Source organism: Pteropus medius, unplaced genomic scaffold (genome assembly GCF_902729225.1).
Source record: "Pteropus medius unplaced genomic scaffold, Ma_sr-lr_union100, whole genome shotgun sequence".
Classification (NCBI taxonomy): Eukaryota; Metazoa; Chordata; class Mammalia; order Chiroptera; family Pteropodidae; genus Pteropus; species Pteropus medius.
The window spans coordinates 307,921-330,388 of record NW_024340701.1 but is presented as its reverse complement, the minus strand read 5'-3'; the positions used below and the strand labels follow the sequence as shown (position 1 = coordinate 330,388).

The 22,468-nt window shown below is 43.6% G+C and overlaps 1 protein-coding gene across 6 annotated transcripts in view; it reads right to left on the bottom strand.

Annotated features, from left to right (window-relative positions):
* Positions 1 to 22,468, bottom strand: part of SZT2 (SZT2 subunit of KICSTOR complex) — a 50,073-nt gene that overhangs the window by 26,840 nt on the left and 765 nt on the right. For 3 of the 6 annotated variants that reach the window (XR_005657409.1, XM_039883430.1, XM_039883417.1), the window contains exons 2-16: positions 14,521 to 14,682; positions 14,082 to 14,255; positions 13,622 to 13,792; positions 9,426 to 9,557; positions 8,577 to 8,718; positions 8,055 to 8,161; positions 4,044 to 4,254; positions 3,640 to 3,810; positions 2,971 to 3,205; positions 2,654 to 2,783; positions 1,728 to 1,870; positions 1,326 to 1,478; positions 1,073 to 1,187; positions 666 to 883; positions 350 to 565 (exon numbers count right to left, since the gene is read on the bottom strand). Coding sequence is in view for 5 of the 6 variants with exons in the window: in XM_039883430.1 (XP_039739364.1) it covers positions 350 to 565; positions 666 to 883; positions 1,073 to 1,187; positions 1,326 to 1,478; positions 1,728 to 1,870; positions 2,654 to 2,783; positions 2,971 to 3,205; positions 3,640 to 3,810; positions 4,044 to 4,254; positions 8,055 to 8,161; positions 8,577 to 8,718; positions 9,426 to 9,557; positions 13,622 to 13,792; positions 14,082 to 14,255; positions 14,521 to 14,682 (2,480 nt within the window). In the remaining variant the exon portion in view is untranslated. Of the gene's footprint in view, positions 1 to 349; positions 566 to 665; positions 884 to 1,072; positions 1,188 to 1,325; positions 1,479 to 1,727; positions 1,871 to 2,653; positions 2,784 to 2,970; positions 3,206 to 3,292; positions 3,383 to 3,639; positions 3,811 to 4,043; positions 4,255 to 8,054; positions 8,162 to 8,576; positions 8,719 to 9,425; positions 9,558 to 13,621; positions 13,793 to 14,081; positions 14,256 to 14,520; positions 14,683 to 22,468 lie in introns of those variants that run through there. The other 3 variants (XM_039883425.1, XM_039883437.1, XM_039883449.1) reach the window with 3 other exon arrangements.

Genomic DNA, 22,468 nt, shown 5'->3' with positions numbered 1-22,468 from the left:
ATGGGTAAGAGACACTCAGAATACATCCTCCTACCCTCCATGCCACTCATGTACCCACCTTCCAGTAGCCATCCAAGCAGACTTGTGTGCTGGTGGCCCTGCTCAGACTACAGGTCCCTTGGGTATAACAGGTCCAATTAGGACCAGAGACCAAAGTAAGAAGAGTGGAAGAAGAGAGGAAGGCAGTAGCATGTGCTGCTCTGTACTGGATACTTTGTATAACAACAGCAGCAAAGAGACTGGGGATTAGGGAGGGGCAGTGTCTAGTTTAGGCTTTCTGCCAGTATCTAAATCCAGAGTCTACACTAGCTTTCTCCCTGCCCCAAGCTGCCTAGCTCAGGTGACGTACTCGGTGAGGATGGAGAGGAGCTGGGCAATGGCACTGAGCGGCAGTGCGGGGGCCAGTCCTGATGGAACACTCCAGAGCCAACGCTGATGGTAGAGGTAGCGGGACAGTGATGCTAGGCTAGAAGAGGCTGAGCGGCCTGACACCAAAGGCAATGGCCCTGGCGGCTCCAGTGTCAGCAAGAAGGGTGCCCGGTAGTCCAGGGGTAGCTTCTCATACCTGGGAAACAGGAGCAATTCCCAGGTGACTGCTACTCATACCCAGCTAAGCCACAGCCCTCCCATATGCTCTCGGCCCCAACCCCACCCTCTGTACCAACCTGATGAGTAGCTTGTCCAGTGGCTTATGTAGGACCACAAGGCAGGGCCGGTCAGACAGGGCCTGCTGTGGTCCCAGCATGGGAGGGGACTTGGAGGGAGAGTTGCCCCCACCAATACCACCTAGCCCTTTTCGTTTCACTTTGGGTGTTGGCTCCTTGCTTTGCACCCGGTGGGGGAAACGCAGCCGCAGAATCTCTTCCTGCAAGCCTGACACAATCTGAGGGGAAAATGTGATCAGTTCCTTTCACTCCTATCTCCTCCAGATCTGGGGTCCACAGACAAGTTGTGGGAACCTTACTTAATCTGGGAGCTCCTCTCTCTACTGGCCCTGACCCTGTGGGTTTGAGAAGGGGCCAGTCTATACTCCAGGTTCCTTGGGCTGGGAGTCAGTCAGGGCCCAGCTCACCTTGTGCCGAGCCTGTGCTGGTGTGCCGATGGGAAAACCCAGGCGAAGAACCATGCATGGAGCCTTGGAGATGATACGGACCATGTAGAAGGAGGAAGGGGGCTGGTCTGGGGAACTGGGGAGAAATGGGAGTCAGTGAGCAGTTCTAGGTTAGGAGTACGTCTAGGAGGAAATAGGGATGGGGTCTGGGGTTAGAAAAAGAGACATGGCATGAGGTGGCTGGGAAGGAGTGAGGCAACGTCACTTTGCTCACCTGGAGAGCAATTTCACATAGGAATAACCCTCGACTAGCACGAAGCTGCTCCAGTCCCGAAGCAGAGAGGTCAGCGAGGAGTGTGAGATCCTGCACTGGACAGTGCTGTAGCGCCCATTGCTGCCTGGGGTGTGCAAGTGCTTGGGGATTGGTCTGGGAAGAGGGGTGCACATTGGGGTCAGACCTTCCAGCCCATCTTGGGGGAAAAGAACAGACTGTTACCTCTTTCTTCTAGGCCCTGGCTGAGGATATGGGAGCTGAAGAGCAGGAAGACTAAGAAATGGTCACAGTTTTCCATGGCCAAGGTTAGTAAATGCTCATCTGCTGCTTCCCTTTCCCATCACTCTTTGACCCCTCACCCCTGCTCCTCCATCCCAACTATGGCCCAAGGAGGATACCCACGTGTCATGTTCCAAGATTAGTACGAGGCGATGCATGTGCAACCAACGCTGCCATGAATTTGCATCCATGGACAGTACTGGCTTCCAATAGGCAGCAAACTGAGCATGGGATGAGTCTGACCCACTGTGTTGAAGGGAGAGCACCTAGGGACAGGAAGGACAGCCCTATAGGAGCATTTGTGGAGAACCAGGGTACAACCTCCAAACAGCATACCGGACTAGAGGCTTCAGTGGGTCAGAGATGACAGTGGTTTAAGGCTGAGGGAACCCAAAACCCAGCTTGGCACAGAGGCAAAAACTGCCTCCAATACAAAGGCTAGATTAGGATGAACGGGCCCAAGGATAGACTACATAGTCTTTTAAAGCTGAATACAGGCAAAGGATGGAACTTGCCATGCTTCTATTACTGACTTTGGGGGAAAGTCACTGAGTGATGGCAGGATCTCAGATGAGGCCACTACTCACTAGTATAAGCTCTTTGGCTGGCAAGGCTAGGATGACAGCCAAGGGCCGAGTATGAAGAAAGCACAGGACAAAGGAAGCTATGGTCTTCAGAAAGTGCACAGTTCACAGTAATTGGCAGTGATGGGGAATGGGTGAAGGGAGACAGAGTATGCCATGTGAAGAGGGGGCTAGGGGGCTTGCAGGCCGCTGGGATACACTACCTAGACATTCTGCAAGTCTTTACCTCTGACCCCTGTGGTCTGTTGAGGAAAGCCACAACCCCTCTTTATAGAAACTTCTCTTCTCCTGGGGGCTTGGAAGGAGGGTAGAGAATTGCACTCAAGGCTAAAGCTTAAAGTTCTGATTTAGGTACCTCAGACTTAAGAAGGAAGGAAAAAGAAGGTGGTTCTGGGCTTCAGAGGCTGTATCAATCCAAGTCTGGGTGGGCAGGAAATGGGGATAACGAGCATCAGAGCCACTCACCGGGGTGGTGGAGCCAGGAGGGATGTAGAAGAGTGGCACTCCGCTCTTGGTGCTGTCTGGAAGCGTGAAATGTTCTGGGACTGAAGAGAAGGACTGAAGGTGGGCTAGCATCTGGTCTGTCTGGTTAATGCTGTAGGACAAGGGCCAACCTTGAGCCACACCCGACTCTGGTGGGTATGAAGAAAGGGAGCCCCAAGGGGACAAGAGGCTCTGGACGTGAGCCTGGTGCTCAAGGTGACTCTCTCCAGCTCCCAGCTTTACACATCTAGCCCTCCACACAACTGAGGTATCCCTGACTGAGCAGGGACCTCACTCACCTCTGCAGGGTGTTCCAGAACCGCCGGATAACGTGGGTACGATACAGGGAGCGAATGGGTTGCCTGAGCGCACAGGACACATCATGCAGAATGTCATAGCCGCCTTCCATTGTCACTTCTACCCGTGTCACTCGAGGGCCCTCAGGCTCTAGGGGCCAAGGTGCCATAGCTACATATTCGATGCGCATGTTGTGTTTCCATAGCAGCACCAGCTTCACCTCCAGCTGGGACCCTCCTTCAGGGGGAAGAGGAGGGCTAGTTAGGGGAAGCAGGAATAGGACTCCAGGCCTGGGACTGAGTCCTATACAGAACCCCCACCTACCTCATGGAACTCTAGCCTGGCCAAAGGTTCCAAGCATGGTTCCATAGATTTCAGGCCCACAGCCTGCCAACTGACTCAAACAGAATTTTGCAGTAATCTGAAACAAAGCCAAGTTGAAGATATCACACCACCCTCAGGTGACTCACCTTGGGCAAAAGGAGATAGAATTGGGCAGCTAAATGCTAAGAGAACTAAGCCCCAAAGGCAACTCAGAACCCACTTGTTTCAAATGGCAAACAGAATCTTTCACTGTGACACTTCTGTGTGCATCCTCTTTGTTCAGCAGGTCCTCCCACATGCAAAGTCTGAGAGACTTGTGGGATATAGCAGGACCTAGTGACCCTTACCTTTGGCTAGCGTGACCTCTCGGACACTGTAGCCCTCTCGAAGCCGTACAGACACAGTGCTGACCAAGTCGGCTGGCACTTCCTTCTCAGTGTGCTTCTTCCGTCGCAGAGCCAAGGCAGGGTTGCTGCTGGCGGAGACCAGGTGTTCATTAAATAGGCGGTGCTGAGAGCCTAGTGAGGATGGGGAAGGGGACAGTGGTAACTTGTCAGCTGACAGAGATACAGGGGGAGGAAGCGGGTACACTGAAATCATGGGGAGAGAGCAGTGCCAGAGTAGTTAGTCCCAGTTATACTTTTCATTCCCTCTCTAACCCCCCCGAGACCCAAACCCTAGACAGATGCTGCATCACCTCAGCCCATCCTATACTCCCTCGTTCCCACACCCACTTCAGTCTGCCTCTCACCACAGTAATACTCAGGGTTCAGGGCTTCCCCGCTGCGCAGAAAGGAGTAGAAGAGAAATGCCCGGTGGTAGACAGTCAGACCCAGGTTGCCTGGCTCAGGCTCAGGACAAGTGGACAGGTAGGAGCCAAAAGTAGCCATTGCGATGAACTTCATCAATTCCACATTGGGTACGTGGCCAAAACTGCAGTCATAAGAGTAAACTCCTCCCACCTGGACAAAGTGAGCAATTGGAGACCTTGCTCCAAAAGAGGCACCAGAGAAGAAAGTACAACAATAGGGAAAGAAACTGGGATTGGTGGCTGCTCCCATCCCCGGGACCACAGAATGGGAAGTGGGCCAGTGTTCTCCTGGGAGAGACCACTGCTCTGCAACTTTCCTTCCCTGAGCCCTTCTGTCTGAAGCCTGTGCCATATGGTCACATCCGTCTTCCTCAACATCAAATACTAGCCTGCTCCCATTCACTAAAGATTTTGGCAACTGGGGTTCACTGGCTTCCTGTCATCATCCTTAGAGACGTGAGTGTCTCTCTAACAAAGTGCTTCTCAAACTTTAGGGTACACACAAAACACCTGGGGATTTTGTTAAACTGCAGTAGGTCTGGGGTGGGCCTAAGATTCTGTATTTCTAACAAGTGCCCTGGTGATGTCAACGCTGCTGGTCTGTGGACCATATTTTGAATAAAAAGGCTGTAGGTAAGAGATTAGCAAACTACATATAACCTGTGGGCCAAATTTAGCCCATTACCTATTTTATAAATAAAGTTTTATTGAAACACAGCCATACCCATTCATTTTCTTTTTTTTAAAATTAAGTTTACTGGGGTAACATTAGTTAATATACTTATATAATTTTCAGATGTACATTATCATTTGACATCTGTATATTCTATTGTGTGTTTACCATCCAAAGTCCAGTTTCCTTCAGCTACCATATATTTGATTCCCTTTACTCGCTTTTCATTTTCATATTGTCCATGGCTGCTTTCATGCTACAAGAGCTGAGTAACGGTGACAACAATATGCCCCACAAAGCTTAAAGTACCTCCTAGCTGGTCCTTTTTAGAAAATGTTTGCAGACCTACTCTAGATGATTCATTCAATTGTCTGGGCTCTCCGTTCCCTCCTCTCTAGAAACTTGCTCTATTTCACTCACCTGCCTGCTGGCTACATGCTGGCACTTGACTTGACCTAGACTACAGTAGTCCCACCTTATCTGTGGCTTTGCTTTTTTGGGGTTTCAGTTATCCATGGTCAACCATGGTCTGAAAATATTAAGTGGGCTATTCCAAAAATAAAGGATCCTTAAGTTTTAAATTGCGTACCCTTCTGAGTAGTACCATCCTGCTCTATTCTGCCTGGGACATGAATCATCCCTTTGTCTAGTGTACCCACACTGTATACTCTACCTACCTATCTGTATCTGACATCCCCCACCCGTTTATCAGATCAACTATCAACTATCATGGTACCACAGTGCTTGTGTTGAAGTAACCCTTATTTTACTTAATAATAGCCTCAAAGTGCAAAAGTAGAGATGCCGGCAATTCAGGTATGTTCAAGAGAAGCGGTAATGTGCTTCCTTTAAGTGAAAAGGTATGTATATGTATATGTATAGGAAAAAACATAGTATCCAGTATCTACAGAATTCAGTACTGTTTGCTGTTTCAGTTGTCCATTGTGTATCTTGGAATGTATCTACTGCTGATAAAGACTACAGTACTTCATCTCTGCATTTAGAATTGCTACATCCCACTGATTACATACAACCTTACCCTTTTTAGGTTCCTTCCATCCTCCTTCTCCTGCTGCTCTTTGACTTCATTAAGACTGCTAGGCCTTGAACTTCTGCTCTCTCCAAGTCCTATCAGCAGCCGATTCACCCTCCTCTCTCAAACCACCCTGGATTCTGTTCAGGCAACTTCAAAAGCACCAGTCTCAATTCCCTGGTCCTCTTCACTTTTTTCTGCTTCCACCCCAAAACCCCAAATCCAATCACTACCTCTATACCTGGCTCCCAAATGAGATACCTCTGGATCCCAAATGGAGAAAATCACAGTTGTGTAGGCTGGTACCACATCCAAACATATGATACCCAACCCAGCTAGTCCTTCAATCCTTTCCTCAATACCGTGCCTTCCTCCCAACCCTAGCCTCTGTCCCTCACAGTACTCATCTTCACCTTTTACTTCAAAGAGAAATCACAGACCCTTGCTGGAATTTACCTACTACATCTTCACATCTATTCTTCTAGTTTCAAAGAAAGAAGTGACGTTCTCCTGTTCCTAAAAGAGTTCCTCAATCTGTTTCTTAAGCCAATGTTCTCACTCAGATTTTTACTCACTCAGGCTTCCTTTTCTTTCCCTTATTTTCAAATTTTGCTTCACCATGGCTCCTAAAAAACATGTTTAAGTCTCTAGCTTAAAAAACAAAACAAAACAGAAAAACACCCCTCTCCTTCCTTCCTGTACTTCCCTCTGGCTACCAGTCTCTCTAATTCCTCACTTGATATGAACAGCCAAATTCCTTGTGTCAACACTTCTCTCTACTTCCTTGTCTATCCGCTCTTCAATCCACTTTAATCATTTCCCTCACCACCTCTTCACTGAAATGGCCTGAAAAAGATCCCGGTAACCTCCTAATCACCAAATCCAAAGGGCACTTTTCATTCCTCATTTTACATAATCCTTCTGCTATATCCCATACTGTTAACTACTCCTTTTTTCCCCAAACTGTGAATTCTCTGACATCGGAATCTCCTGGTTCTTGTCTGATTATTTCCCTTCATTCTTTGCTGAATTCTCTTCTTATGAAGGACTTTTAAACAGAAGTATTCCCCAAGGTTCTTTAGGGACCCTCTTCTCTTCTCAATTACCATCTGTAGGCTGACAAATCCTAACTCTCTCTCAACTAGTACATCTCCTGAGTATCAGATCTGCATATCCAACTTCTAACTGCTATGAATAGCAGCCATTTATTAAGTAATTATGCACTACATTAAGCACTTTAAATGCATCCTCTCGCCCAATAAGGTCCTATTATAATCTCCATTTACAAATGAAGCTACTCAAGAAGTGAAGTGATGTGCCAGAGTCACACAGCTAATAAGTGGAGCTAAGATTCAGGCCAGCCAGGCGTGCCTAACTCCAAGGGCGATGTTCTTAACTGCTATCCTGTCGACCCATCAAGCACATCAAGCATAAACCTGAATTCATCATCCTGTCCTCACTACACCCAACTGCTTCTCTTCCTGTTTGCTCTGCCAGCTACCTGGTCATCACCAAAGTCAGAAACTTGGAGACATCCTTAACTCTTCTTCCTCCCTCACCTCTCACACCTTGCTAATCATAAGTCATGTCGACTTTTTCTCTTTATTTTCTCAATCCCATCTCCTTCTCGCTTACCCTAATTCCCCTAATTTAAGCACTAATCATTATTCTCAGATGACCACAGCAATTAACAGCCTCCCTTCCTCCCTCCTTCCCTGCCCTTTACCCAGCATCAAGAGTGACCTTTATAAAGCATAAACCCAACTAGTGACTTACCCTGCATTTATCTACATCACCCACAGAATTATGTTGAAACACCTTAATACAGCTGAACCAGCTTTTTCTGGCTTATGCCTGCCCTCCAATTAATAAATCCAAATTGGCCACAACTCCCTGAATATACCTCCTTCCTCCTTTACCTAAGCTAGTCTGAACTGGGGTTTCTGACCCTTGCAAATAAAACAGCAATAACTAATGGGGGAGGCAGGACTGCTAGATTTCAATTCTGCATTCTTTTTACTATAACATGCTGTTTCCCACGTCCTAAGGAAAAGTGGACAAAGACAGGAGTCCTTTCCTATCACTGCCATCTACCTTGTCCTAGACATGACTCCTTTCCCGATCACACACATGTAATTATGCTCTTGACTTTACCTGGGAAATTATCTCTTGCAATAAAATAACAAGCCACATCCCGTTTTGTGAGATGCCACAATTCCTCTCCTCCATCCTTGTAAGTCCTCACCTGCACAAAGGAACAAGCCACAGTGCCACTGCGAAGCTGATTCAGTAATGTCTCACAGATGGCAACATCAGGGACACTGGTCACCCCATCTGTGATCACAATGATACCTGGAGCAGGAAAATATCAGACTCAGATCCAGGGACACTGACCTGTCAAAGTCACAGGAGGCATTCAATCGATGCAGCCCTGAAAACCTCAGTGTCTGCCAACCAATGTGCTTTATAATCCTTAAACACCCTTCTTCTCTCTTTCCTTCTTCTTCCTCTTGAGTGCTGGATCCCAGTCTCCTCCTAAGTGATATCCTTGGAGCTCTACTTTTTCCCACTGGGATCTCTGATGGTTGTCAGAGCTGGCGATACTTGAGATATACACCAACACGCACTTACCTCTTACAAACGGGGAAACAGATCCTCTTCCCAAAGGCCTACTGATCCCCTGGAACCTCTATCTTTTCTGATAATGCCCCCCAACACCCTTCTTGAGTCCTATTTCCCCAATCCCACCAACATTCCTTCTACTGACCTGCACCAGAGTTTGAGGGGAGCAACTGCAGCGCCAAGATGCCCTGACGAATCATACTGACCAGCCCAAGATCAGCTGTCACCATGGAGACTCCCATTTTCCGGCCTGGAGGCTCCCCTGAGTCTGGGGAGTGGTCCTCTGCCTGGCCCAAGTTACAGAAAAGACAGAATGGGACAGATGGCATTGCCCCGGCCATAGCAGAGCCAGAATTTACAGCCTCGCATTGCCCAAGCCAGACAGACCTAATCCTATGAGAACCCCAAATCCCTGACTACAAAGCTGAGTCCTGACTGTGCTCTCTCCCCCAATGTGTGTTCAGACACTGAATCCCAGATGGGCAGGAAGTCCAGCACCAGATGAAGTATGGGATTGAACTGGAGCAGGGCTTCCCAACCTTTTGCCAACAAGGCCCCTTTTTCATATTTTTCCATCTCCATTATAAAGCTACGTCTTCAGACATATAGAACTGCCACTTGCCTGGCTACTTCTAGGATATCGAAAGGCATGAGAGAGTGTGTCCTAGTGAGCCCAATTAGCTTTATCACTGATAGTACAAAATACTGACTAGAGATCAAAGCCACCCATGATTACCTTCTCAGATCCACCTGGAGAGAAGATCTAGGACTGAAAATACACAAGCAAATGGCCTACACATTTTCTCCCAACAAGAATCTGTGTTTTGGAGAGAGTATCCAAGCCCTCTCCCAATTAGCCCTTCTATCCCTGGCTCATTCTGCCTCTGACTCTTCGCCCTGTTTTCTGCTCTATTTTCCCTCTATATTAGGTTTGTCCCTTCTCTCTCCTTTCTGTTCCTTAACAGCACCTCTACCTACTTTCTCTCCCACATACCTGATTCTGGGGGTCATACTGCTGCTGCAGCATGGTGGCCACCTTATCCTCAAAGAGACAGAGCTGCTCATATACCTGCTGCAGGAACATTTCCCGCTGGGAAGGGTCCAAAAGGCAGCCCTGGACCAGCACCTGAGAAGCACAAGGGAAAGATTAAGATGTAAAGGTCAGAGGGACACTGGAGACCCCTTTGGTCTCCCTATTTATTCTTCACAGCTCCTTCTAGGTGATCCTGACTTCCCACCCAAGCAGGACCTGAGGCTGGCTAATTCCATAGCCAGTTCCTCCCTCATCAGATCATATACTCTGTCAGTCCTTAGACCAGGTATACCATATCCTCACCTGCACAAAGGGCCACCAAGTCATCAGTCACCTTAACCTGGGTTCACAACCTTCTTCTGCTTACAGTACTCCACTCTGGGTCTCCCCGTGTCCCCACATGGGGGCGCCACAAGATCTTCAAGCTCCTATCTTGAGCTACCAGATGTTGTCTACAAGCTGCCCCACCTCAGCCAAGCAATGCTTTTTCATTCTGACTCACTTTTACTTATTGCTTTCTAAGCACTGCACTCAGAGGCCATCTGGAACTTTTCTCTTTTTTAAGCCCCAAATCTTCTTATTCCCCCAGTGAATGCTCCTTCCTTCCCTTTACCCTCAGTGATAACTATTTCCCTCCTCTTCAGATCAATAGGAATACCACATTCATCCTAACCCTGAGGGTGTACTACTCTCTAGCCCATGGGAAACACCCTCAACGTATGTTAGATGTTTATATCTATCTGTGGTCATGTGCTTCCTTCGAGGCTCTGAAGAAGATTCCTCATCCTCCTCTTTTTCCCTAAAGCTCATCTCTCCATCTAATCTTGGAACTTTTGTCTCTCCAATATCTTCATTCTCTCTCCATGGGGTTCCTTTCCTTCTACTTCCAATGTAAGTAAGGGTCCCCATTCTAAAAATGTTATACAGGTCTCGTGGTCCCTTTGGTGATCCTGAGGATCTTTCCTCTCTTCTCTCTAACAGACTCCCACAACCTGTCTCACATACCCACTTCCCCTCAACCACTGCCTTCCTGTGCAACACCACTCCTTCACTCCCTATGCAGAACTAGGGGAAGTGGATGAGCAAAGGCAAATGAGAGGAGAGAGGGACTCTGTACTACTCTACAGGCCGGACTGTGAGAAGCAAAACAGAATCAGAGGAATACTAGGGAGTGAGGCTATAAAAAGATGAGAAAGATGTTCCTATCTGTACTGCATAGAAGAGTGAAAATTTGGTCAACCCAAGGATTCAACAATAAGAATTTGGCTAAATACAAAATGATAAGATATGATAAAGTCAAGGAGCCATTCAAGTCATGTTTTCAAAGACATGGAAAAACACCCAGATTATACATTTAAAAAGCATGATGTAAAACTTTGTGTCTGGAATGAGCCTGTTTCTTCTCTCTTTGGATGAGGAGTGCTGATGAGGGAGGATAAACATACACTTAAAGATGAGAAGGAAATTCCGTGAACTGTTAATCGTAGTTATTTCTGGGTGATGTATTATGAGTGAGCTTTGTTTTTGTTTTTATGTATTTTCAAATCCGCTTCAATGGACATGTATTATAAATGTGATTTAACGATTTTTTTTTTTTTTTTAAAGAGCAGTTAAGATACATTTTGAGGGAGCTATAGAGATGGTGAGGAAAGTGGCCCAGGGCTGACAAGGGGCCCTGGGGACTTAACTAAGTCCTCTCCTCTCCATAGCTGCTGTCCTTTTTTGGACCTCATCTCTTCTCCCATGCTGTACTAATCTTCTGTTCTCCCCAGTCCAGAATTTGTTCCCTAATCCATCTTCCTCACTGGCCACAAATAAGTGTAACCTTTCCAAAGCATAAATCTGATCTTATTATGATCCATTTAAAACCTTCAAAGTTTTCCCTATTAACTATGGCTAATTGTTTTCATAGGTAATGTCTGCATGTTTTTTTGTTTTTGTTTTTTTATGTGGCAGACACTGTTTTAAGTGTTTGACTCGTATTAATTCAATCACCACATAATATTGGTACTGTTAATTATCCCCATTTGGAAAAAAGACAGATGCACAGACATTAAATAAATTGCATCAGGGCACACAGCCAGTAAGTGGTACAGTCAAGAAGCAAATAAAATGTGATTCTAAGTTCAGCACGCTTCGCCACCACACTAAACTCCCTGAGAGAATAAAGTACAAGTTCTTAGTCATGACATTCAAGGCCTTTCATAATTCTGTCCCCCATCTTTCTCTCCAGTCTCCTCTTTATCACCACACCCCACCCTGGCCACATTTAAACTTTACTGTGTCAAAATGAATTACATGTAGTTCCCTAGAAAACTTGTGACTGAGAGCACAGTTTTACAGCTCTGTGTCTTTGGTTTTGCTGGCCCCTTTGCCTGGAAAGTCCATTTCTCCATCTTTGAATGTTTAACCTCAATTCTTCCTTCAAGACACAGTTCAAATGCCTCTCTATTGAAAAGTTTTCCCTGTCTCTGCCCCAGGTTTGGCTAGATGCTCCCTCTCAGTGCTCTCACAGCACCTGAGTCATAAGTTATCAGTGCCCTTATCACATTCAACTGAAATTACCTCCTTCAATATCAGTCTCCCCCACTAAGGTCTCAACTCCTCCCATCTGAATAGGGACTGTGTCTGATTCATCTCTGTCTCCAGGACCTAGCCCAGGCCTGGCATAGATCAGGCTTCATTAATTGTTTGCCAAATCAAACCAAGTGCTAATTGACTACCTAATACCCATGCTTTCCTTGCCTTGGCTACCAGCACCTGCAAAGCCTGGCTTCTGTCTGAGGATTGAGCCCACAACCAGCAGTCCTAACAGCTGCACTATGAGTGAAGAGGAAATCTGAGGAATTTACATCAAAAAGTTAATCAGCTCTTTGTTCTGCTTCTGTAAATACGCTTGCTGTATGCAAGAGCTCATGCAGGAGCTCATGCAAGAACTCACCTGCACTTTGCTCAACTTGTACATGTAACTGTGCCCATAGCAACCCTGCCACTTGTAGCACCATGTATCTTGGCAGATCCCCGCTTCCTGTAACAATTTGTAACCAGTAGTAACCCACAACTTCTGCCCTTCCACCAATGTTATTACTTGCAACCACAGCAACTCTCTTTGCTTTCTAATGGGCTGAGCTTGAATCTACCAATCAGCTCATGTAAATGGCCTGTATATAAGAAATGTTGCAACTTTGCTCTTGGCCCAGACTCTTCAGAGCACTAGCTCCTCTGGGACCGTGCGTAATAAATTTGAGTTCTCCTTTTCTCTGAGTTATTGTGCATAATAAGTTTGAGTTCTCCTTTTCTCCGAGTTACTGCTTGGTTTTTTGCTGATCTGACTTTGGAGCTTTTCCGCAACAAGAGAGCACTTTAATCCAGGGTAGAGGGCTGGGGTCCAGGTATGCATCAATTGCCTTGTTGTACATTTCAGACCCTCAGATGCTTTTACTTGCATCTCTGTCTCTCGAAGACAGTTTCACAGCTAAGGTGACAATGTAGCCATCAGAGACAGTTTCAAGGTAAGCCCCTACCAATGAGTAGAGGGTGATCAAGAGCAGATGAGGGGAAACTGGCTATGCTTATCTAAGCCAAAAACAGATATTCCAGTAACAGACTTGGCCATTCTCCAAAAGGAGTGTCTTGTGATCGCCTGCTTGGGTGTTGGATAAGCGCTGTAATTATCTGTATGGTCAGCATTATACCCGACACTTTACAGGGCCCTCAGAGAAAATGACCCGCCTCTGTCCCTGGAAGAACAGAGGCGGGTCATTTTCTGGGTATTTGTTATATTTCAAAAATCATAAAACTACTCCTAAAGACCACCCCTGGGGGTAATGCCATGAGTCAGGACACCAGTAAACCTTCTGATGGAACTAAAGGAAGAGAGGGGAAACAGAAAACAGACATCCAGTGGCCAGAACCTGAGACTTACAGGAAAAGTGAGAGAGGTGTTTGCCAATCAATGCCAACTGACCCCAAACTTATGGAATTGATTCTTTTCAATAGGAGAGAAGCTTGGAGATGACTAAGAAACAGTAACCTTTAAGAAGCCAGCAGAGCTGGGGACTTTGGGCACAGGCAGTAGGACAGGATAAGGACTTGGTCAGAGGACTATCAGAAATGAAGCCTGAGGGTACAAACTTGGAGAAAGGATATAATAATACCTGGTGAGATTGGAGGCCAATGATTGAGGAGTAGGCCTGGATAGTTACGTAGATCTCAGGCTGGAAGTCGATGCAAGATCCAGGTACTCGGAAAGGCCGAAGCAGCCCACTTAGGCAGCGGGAGAGGGCATGGAAAACTTCATCGAACAAGATTTCCCCTGTGGAATCATCCTGAAGGCAATGCAGAGAAAGATCTTTCAAGGGTAAGTAAAGACAACCCAGAGCAGCTGGCAGGAACAAGCAACTTCCATGGATCAGTGTGACTCTTCATGTTGATCACATCCCCTAATAGTGCAGCAGATGGAATGGGATCTTTCTTTAAACACCCACCGTTCCTTTGCAGCCTGTCTGTCTGCTTTCCACAATGGTAGGCTGGGATTTTTCACTTCTTCCAGGCCTCTCCCTCTCCTCTTCACCCCCACCCCATCCTTTCTTCTCACTGTCTCCCCCAGGCCCTTACCACAATGCCAGTAGATGGGCTAAGGTCCAGCTCAATGACAAATCGATACTGCCAAGCCAGGAAGGTGACCCGGGTAGAAGGTACAAGGAGAAACGGCCTTGGGACCACTGGTTCATCTGGCTGCCACCCAGGGGGCAGGACACTGAGGACTTCCAATTCCTGCTCAGACTGAAGCTGACAATTTGGACAAAGAGAAAAGGAAAGTGTCACCCTTTTCTTTCCAGGACCTAGACTTCTATATCTAAAAATGACAAACCATTGGCTCTACCTGCCACAACCCACTCGTACACTCTTCCTATCTGGAAGATTATTAAACAAAATTTCCCCTGTGGAATCATTGTGGGCAAAGTCACTTGCCCCTCTTACAATCATACCCCTCAGAGTTAGTCTCCCCTCCTGTTTCCTTCTAGTACCCTCTTAGAAAAACCGATCTTCTGACCCAGTTCCTTGCATCCTGTATGTCTCTGGGCCTCACCAACATCTCCTGGGGTGTGGCCTGAACAGTTTGATGCAGGTGATTGAGAAACCAAGCCAGACGAACATTTCGAGAGATTCGATAATCCTTTTTCATCAACAGGAACACCTGCCCAGCTTCTTCTACCTGGGGACAAAGAGACATCAATAAAATTATTATATTGTTTAAATATATTATATTATTATAAAAATTCACTGAGTTTCTAGTATATACAGATCACTGTGCAAGTAACTTGACCAAAGAGCTCACAATCCATAAGTGAAAAACAAGGCAGCAGAGGTGAAAAGTTTACCCCCACCTCCATGTAAAGTGTTCCCAAGGTTTCAATTCTTAGCTCTCTGCTCCCATTCCCCCTGTAGACCTCTACACAGATGAAGTGACCGTTATACATTATAAAATGTTTATGTGAGTTTCTCCTATAAACTTCAGGGCAGGGATTGCATCTTGTTCTCTTTTTGTGTGCTTGTACTTGGCAAATTGTTTAAAATAGAGCAGACCCTCAATAATGCCAGATAGCTCCTCCTAATAATCCTTGACAACAGCAGGAACTAAAAGAATCTTCACTAGGGAATGGAGAATCTACTGAATACCTCAAAATCAAACTTCCATGGGTCACAGCCTCCTACCCCCGCACTTATCAGTTACCAACACTACAGTTCTTTCCCTCCATGGCTTCATGGACAGATGGTTCAATAATGTCCTGATAAGCATCGATTCCCTTGCTCACGTCTTTGTCCTTCCACTGTATAAGTCCTGCCAAATCCTGGCTCAGGATGAAGTTGATATTTTCCCTTATCCATACATATCCCACATCAGGCCTGCACTTGGTAGAAAGAAACTTGCCACTTCTGGCAGGCCTTTACCAATTTTTTTACTTCTTGGTCAGCAACCTTTCCTATTCCCCTCAGAAGGTTTTCCAATCCCTCAACCCTCATAGTCTCAAACGATAAACATACCTACTGTTTCACAGAGAAAATAAGGGTCAACTACTCTAATACCTTCACAGTTTTTTCCTGATTAATCCTTATCTGTAACATTCCTTTACTTCCTTATGCTCGCCTCAGATGTAAAGATTACTCTTTTCCTGTTCCAGACAAATTACAAATTTCTCCTCCTTTTTCCCCGACTAGTAAGGCTGCGAGGATTGAAGAGAGTGGTAGAGAAGAAATGAACAGAAGTCAATGACACCTGTTGAGAAAGGTGGTGTTGAAAGGAAGTGACGTTTCCCCCTACCTCCCCAAGATGGGGAAATATGCATGGAGAATAGATCGAAATAGCTCTGGAAAAACAATAATATAGGGTGCCTAATATCAGAGAAGAATATGGAGAGCAGAGAGGCAATGGCTAAAGATAAAGAAAGTCTTTCTTCTTCTCCACAAGGAAAGGCAAGCATAAAAAGATATAGAAACAAATATTGAGAAATGGCAGGGATCAGAGTAGAAGGCAAGAAGAGGAAAGGAACTCATATATATTGAACACCTAAATATATTCAATATTTTGTAGAGGTTATACAATATATAACCTCTGTAGAGGTTAAGTGAAAGAATTTCAGATTCAGACAGCAGAGATTTGAATCCCAAATCAGCCACATAGTAGACTTTGAGACTGTAGAAAGTTACATCTTTTTAAATCTCAGTGTTCTCATTTGTAAAACAGAGAAATCCTAATACCAATCTAATAGTGCTGTTATGTGGATTAAGTGAAATCATGCATATGAAGTGCTCGGCACAGTGCCTGGCACTTAGTAAGAATACAATAAAATTTAACTATTAAATGTACTACCAGAAAACACAACACTAGAGTCTTTATATAGGTAAACTTGTTCAGTCTTCGCACAAAACATTTAACAGAAGAAAACCAAAGTTCAAAAAGTTAAGTGACTGAACATGATTAACAGGTATAGGGTCAGAGGTCAAACACAGGCCTGATGAGTTGCAAAGCTCATCTACTGAGAGATAAATTAATAAAACTAGAGACTTGAGACCAGAAAAGATTTAAAGTGGTCACAAGAAGGAACATGATAGTTTATAAGCAGAAAGGATATTCTGACATAGCCAGAAAGACAAAAAGATAATTTACACAATGATATGTGATTTAATATCATTTTGCATTATGTCTCTACACCATTAAAGATCATACTTAGGGAAATTCTACTCTCTATTACACTGCTTCCATACACTGGGCTGAGGTAGGCCCTGGCTAGGATTTTGTCTTTTATCCTAACAGATCAAGCTACCAAACTCTTTTTTTCAGCAGGGAAGTAGTATATTCTCATTTTTACGGTCTGGCTACCATGTGATTCAGAAAGATCCCCTAATGACCAGGGGAAATGATAATGATCTAGACCAGAGCTACTCAAAGCAGCCATTCTGTGAACTGTTTTAGATTGGTCACCGATGAGAGTTGTGCTAGGATGTAAAACCACCACTGCGTTTCATTGAGAAAGTCTTGTTATGACTTGAACTAACCTTTAAGATAAGTGAGCTTAGCTGCATTTTAAGGCATCTTTAGAATAAGACAGACAAAAACTAGTGTTTGATTGGAAGTGAGGAGGAAAGTAACAAAAAGGAAGGTGTCAAGGATGACTAAGGTAGCATTAGAAACCAGTAAGTGGCATAATGATTTCCAAGTTAGCTAGAAAAATTGTGTATATTTACCATCATTTCTAACCATCAACCTCCACAAAAGGTCCCATCAAATTCTAGTCTTATTGCCAATCTCCTAAAAACAGAAAAGGAGTCTACTGATAAAGGAGGAAACTGCAGCAATTACTTTCCTTCTTTCTCTGATCCAAGGTCTCAGGGTGGGATACTCTCATAAACCAGGCAACCTCTCCCTCAGGTTTGACTGAGTTGGTGTGGGTATGACATTGGTAACCTCTGTGAGTTGACTATGCTGGGTCCCTGCCAAGGTTCTTATCTAAAAAAGGATAGGCTGGGGCTCAGAGTATTATCAGAACAGGAAGGATATCCTAATTTAGCAGTCCTTTCTGTTTATCACTCTATCCCCAGAGCCTAGTGCAGTGTCTGACACATAGATGCTCAATACAGTTTTGCTGAACAAGTGAATTCACTACACGTTCTAAGCAAAGCAAACTCTACAGTTAAAACTAATCATAATCATTACAATTGTTCTTAAGGTAAGATAATCTTAACACTTGTCTCGATACTATTTTCCTTTTCTTCTTTGGTCCTAAGACTTTTTTTCAAATGCCAGCCTGTTTCAGCTACGCAAGGAAACACCAAGGAAAGGAGTTTTGGCACATACTGAGCCAGGGTTAAAGGGTGGAGAGCACATGTCAGAGTCAACAGCATAAGGACAATTGAGGACACTTGGTCACTCTATCTCCTCGGACTAAAATTTTGGCAATTCTGGGTTTAATAAATGAACCTTTCCAGGATTCACTGCACTGTTAGGTACCTCTGCTGGGCAGTCACAAAGCAGTTTATGGTTCTTCTTCATAGCACCCACCAGAGTTTATAAAAAAAAATTTGTACAATTTTTAATGTTTGTTTTCCCTATAAGCCTAGAAGCTCCAGGGAGGTAGGGGCTGTGTCTATATATTGTTCTTTGCTGTATCCCTAGCAACTAGCACAGTGCCAAGACACACTAGGTGTTCAAGTATTTGTTGAATAAATGCATGAAAGGGAAATCATTCTCACCATCAATTTCTTACCAGTTAGTCTTAATTTTTCACTTTTATCAACATCTGCTCTTTGTTTTTCAAGAGCTTACATCCTTCCTCATCCACTTTATGGAACAACTAGCCTATTCTTTTGTTTGGATCTTTCCTTTGCTTCCATAAAAGCTGGGTTTTTTTTGTTTTTGTTTTGTTTTGTTTTACTAGTATTTTCATTAGGATATTCTTTTCTAGTACTATCTTCTTTTTTTGTTTGTGGAATCTGGGGAGGGTATTCTGGTGTGGATTTTAATAGGTTTGTTTTGAAAGAAAGTATGATTTGATAGCTGAGAACTATGGGCTTAAGTTTTAGGTTCCTCTTATATAAAATACCAGCACCTACCTCAATGGTGTGTGAAAGTATAAATGGTCATATCAATATAACAATAACAAGTAAGTCATCAATCAGTTGCCTCTCTGAGTCTATCAAACATCTTATGATAGCTCTGAGTCTTTGCTTCTCCATAACAAACATCTCTAGATTCTTTAAGTATGTCTCAAATGGCATAGCTTCAAATTTCATTATATCTTATATCATATGCCTATGCATGAACTCTGGCAGGTCTGATTCTCAACTTAAAATGTGGGGGCCAGAATGGAACACAATACTCAGGTGAGGTCATAGGTTCTGAGTCTCCTAGGTTCTGTTTACTTTTTTAGAAGCTTGACCATTCTATTGACTTGGGAAACCTCTATGACTTTCTCAGTTGTGCTGCTAAGACACATTCTCCATTCTGTCCTCACACAGCTGGCTTTTTTGGACACATACAATTATTCAATTAGTCCTATTACACTGGATAAATTCAATTAGTCTATTGTGAAGCTTAGATGGCTATTTTGTCTTTCTGTAAATCTCTTTCTACCTTAATGTCCCTGCTAATTCGATCAGGATGCCATTAAGTTCTTATCCAAGTCCAAAGAGGACAAAGGCAAGGTAAGAATGCATTCATTTATCAGCCAACAGATTTATGAAGAACATGCTACATGCTAGCACTGGGCTAGGTCCTAAGGATACAATGGAAAGCAAAAATTAGCATTCTCTGATCTCACAAAATTTACCCACGGGGGGGAAAAATTAATCAAATAATCACTATAATTATTGTATTAGAAACTGATTATGTGCATCAAAGGATAAGAATGTGGTTCTAAGATAGCTTATAACCAAGTAACATGACTCAGGCTAGGGTCTTAGGAAAAAGTAACACCGAAGGTTGAGCAGGGTTTGCTAAGTGAGAAGATAAAGGGGGATAAACCAGACGCAGGGTATAGAAGAGCACTATGCTATTAGAAAACTTTCTTCAGGTTATTAGTTAGTAGGCTACTTAATTACACTACGGTATATCTTCCATTTCTCTGCCTTATCTCAAAGTTTATTTTGAATGATGGACTGACTATACAAGGCCAAGCTAAAGTCTAACTCATTAATCAGTTCTCAAAGAATCCACTCTCTTGAAACCAGGAACATTTGCCTAACTCAAGCTTATTCACAACATTACCACTTATATCTGATCCTTCAAAGTCAACGACCCTGTCTTCAAAACATCATCTCTAAGTATTCTTCACAGTCAAGATGTAATTTATCAAAACCAAGACCTCAGAATTAATTTAACCAACTAGAATAGTTATTTTTCAAAGGGTGATCCAAGGACTAGCTGCATCTGAATTACTTGAGGTGCTTATTAAAATGCAGATTCCTGGGCACCATCCCAGACCAACTTAGAATTGACAAGGCGCAGGAATCCACATTTAACAAGGACCTCAAGTGATTCTTCCACATTGTTTGAGAATCCCTGAATTAGTTGTATTTTCACAGCATCGACACTCATGCAGAGCTTCTCTAATATTTAATCTCCCTGAGTCTGAAGTGCTTTTCTCTTGGAGTAGTCTGGCAAAGAGAAAGCAGGTTTTTGGAGTCAAAATACCCGGAATCAAACGTGGTTAATATTTCCAGGCTTCAGTTTCTTCATTGATAACATGTGGATAAGAATATCTGCTTCTTAAGGATGTTGCTTCAATTAAACGGGAGAGTGAGAACAATGATAGAGGAAGCCTATCATACTTTGGAACATTTATTGAGGCCTACATACCAATTATTACAATATGAATAAAACATCATCAGGTAATGTGCTGCGTGCCATGTATACCAGGATAAAGGAAACATTCCCATCTCATTAATTTGTTGTTTTTTTGGACCTGTCCCTTTGTGGTTAAGGTATAACATTTTTTGAGGCTTTTCCAACCCTTGTGCTATTTTCTGTTAACAGAGTCCCATGAAACCATGTAGATTTTCACCTATTGAACTGTCTGAAGCCTTCTTACCACTATATGTATGCTCAAGTCCTAAAACTCTAGCATGGCCTCAATCTGACTCTTCTTTTCCAGCCTCATCTCTCATCCATTACCCCTGAGTTAGAGTCCCTAGGATCAAATGCTGGGTCTGCTTCTTATTAGTATAAGGCCTTGGTTAAACTCTGTGCCTTAATTTCTTCATCTGTGAAACAGGGGTTATAAGAGGACACATTTCACAGGGATTTTAGGAATATGAGATGATTATTTAGTAAGTACTGTGTTAGCTATTCTCATGGTCACACTGCACCCACACTAGCAGCTGCTTCCTCTCAGTTCTCCGAAGGCTCTAAGCTCCTTCTGACTTCAGGATTTTCACTATCTCCTCTGCCTGTAATGCTTTCTACCTCTTCTCATGGCCAACTTTCACTCATTCTTCAGGCTTAAATGTCATTCCTCTGAGGCAGCTTTCTGATTCATCCCTGCCCCCACCACTTAACAAAGTAGGTTAAGAACCCCTGTTAAACAATCATCCACTCTGTATTTTTCCTTTGCAGCACTTATCATAATTCGATGTTTGTTTATTCCATTAAAATAAGGAACATGTCTGTCTCACACTGCTCCATATCCACCCTGATAATTAGCACAATTCTGAGTCCACAGCAGCACTCAAAATATTTTAAGTATTTGATGAACAATTTCTTAAATCTGACTATGCCCAATCATTCCCTCTTGGGATTGTAACAACCTCTAAAAGTCAGTTACTTTTCTGCCCAGAGGCAGAAGACCTCTTCACTCCCTTTACCTCCCAAGATAAAATTTTTGGAAACGTAAATCAAGAACTTAACAAATGCTTAACTTTTGGCTGACTCCCAGGAGTGTGTGTCTTGACTCTAAGCTACTTTATATCTGCACTGTTCAATATGGTACCATATGGGGCTACCATATGGGGCTACTGAGCACCTGAAATGTCGCTAGTCCAAAATGAGATGAGAAGTGTAAAATACACATTGAATTTTAAAAACTTGATACAAAAAAAGAATGTTAACTATCTGATAATTTAAAAATATTTACTACATTAAAATAATATTTTGGAAATAGGGTTAAATATATTACTAAAATTTTTACCTTTTAAATGTGGCTACTAGATAATTTAAATATATGACTTACATTAGATTTCTAGTGGGCAGTGCTGTTTTAGACTACTTACCTTAAAGGTATGTTGTATTTCCCTGTAATATCCCTTTAGTTCCTCTCATTTTAATCCATAACAAAACATACTACAAATTTGTTCACGGTTTTTCTCAATCCTGATATTTCTGATGCCTAGGCTATTCTATCATCCCTGTGAACATGTCTTGATTTTTTAAAATAAGGCATAGTTTCCTACTTAATCTTGAGTCTCATCACATCAAATCCCAATGAACTGGAGATTTAATATCCTGTGGCTACTTTATTATTTATATTATAAACATTATGGTTAACACAAGATCTGGAGCCAGGCCACCTGTTTCGGAGTCCTGGCTCTACTACTTACTAGCTGTGTAACTTTGTTGCTCTGAATATCTCTGTGCCTCAGTTTCCATTGAAAAATGGAGTATTAGTGTCTACTTCATAGGGCTGAAAGCATTAATTGGTATTGGTGAAGTGCTCAGAATGGTGCCTGGCATGCAGTAAGCATTCAGTAAGTAATGACTATTATTTGTGTCATTATACACACCCCTCACCCTTCTCACCTACTCATATATTCTAATATTGGGACACCTCTCCTAGTGATGTTGTTCCTTACAAATATGAACGATTTTATGCTCAAGAGCTTCTAACTCCAAAACCCTGCTACTTCTCAGTTAAGTAGCACTTGGGTAAGGTACTTAACCTCCCTCATTTTTCAGTTTCCTTATCTGTAAATGAGAATGGATATTGCCATCTTCCTTGCAAAAGTTTGAT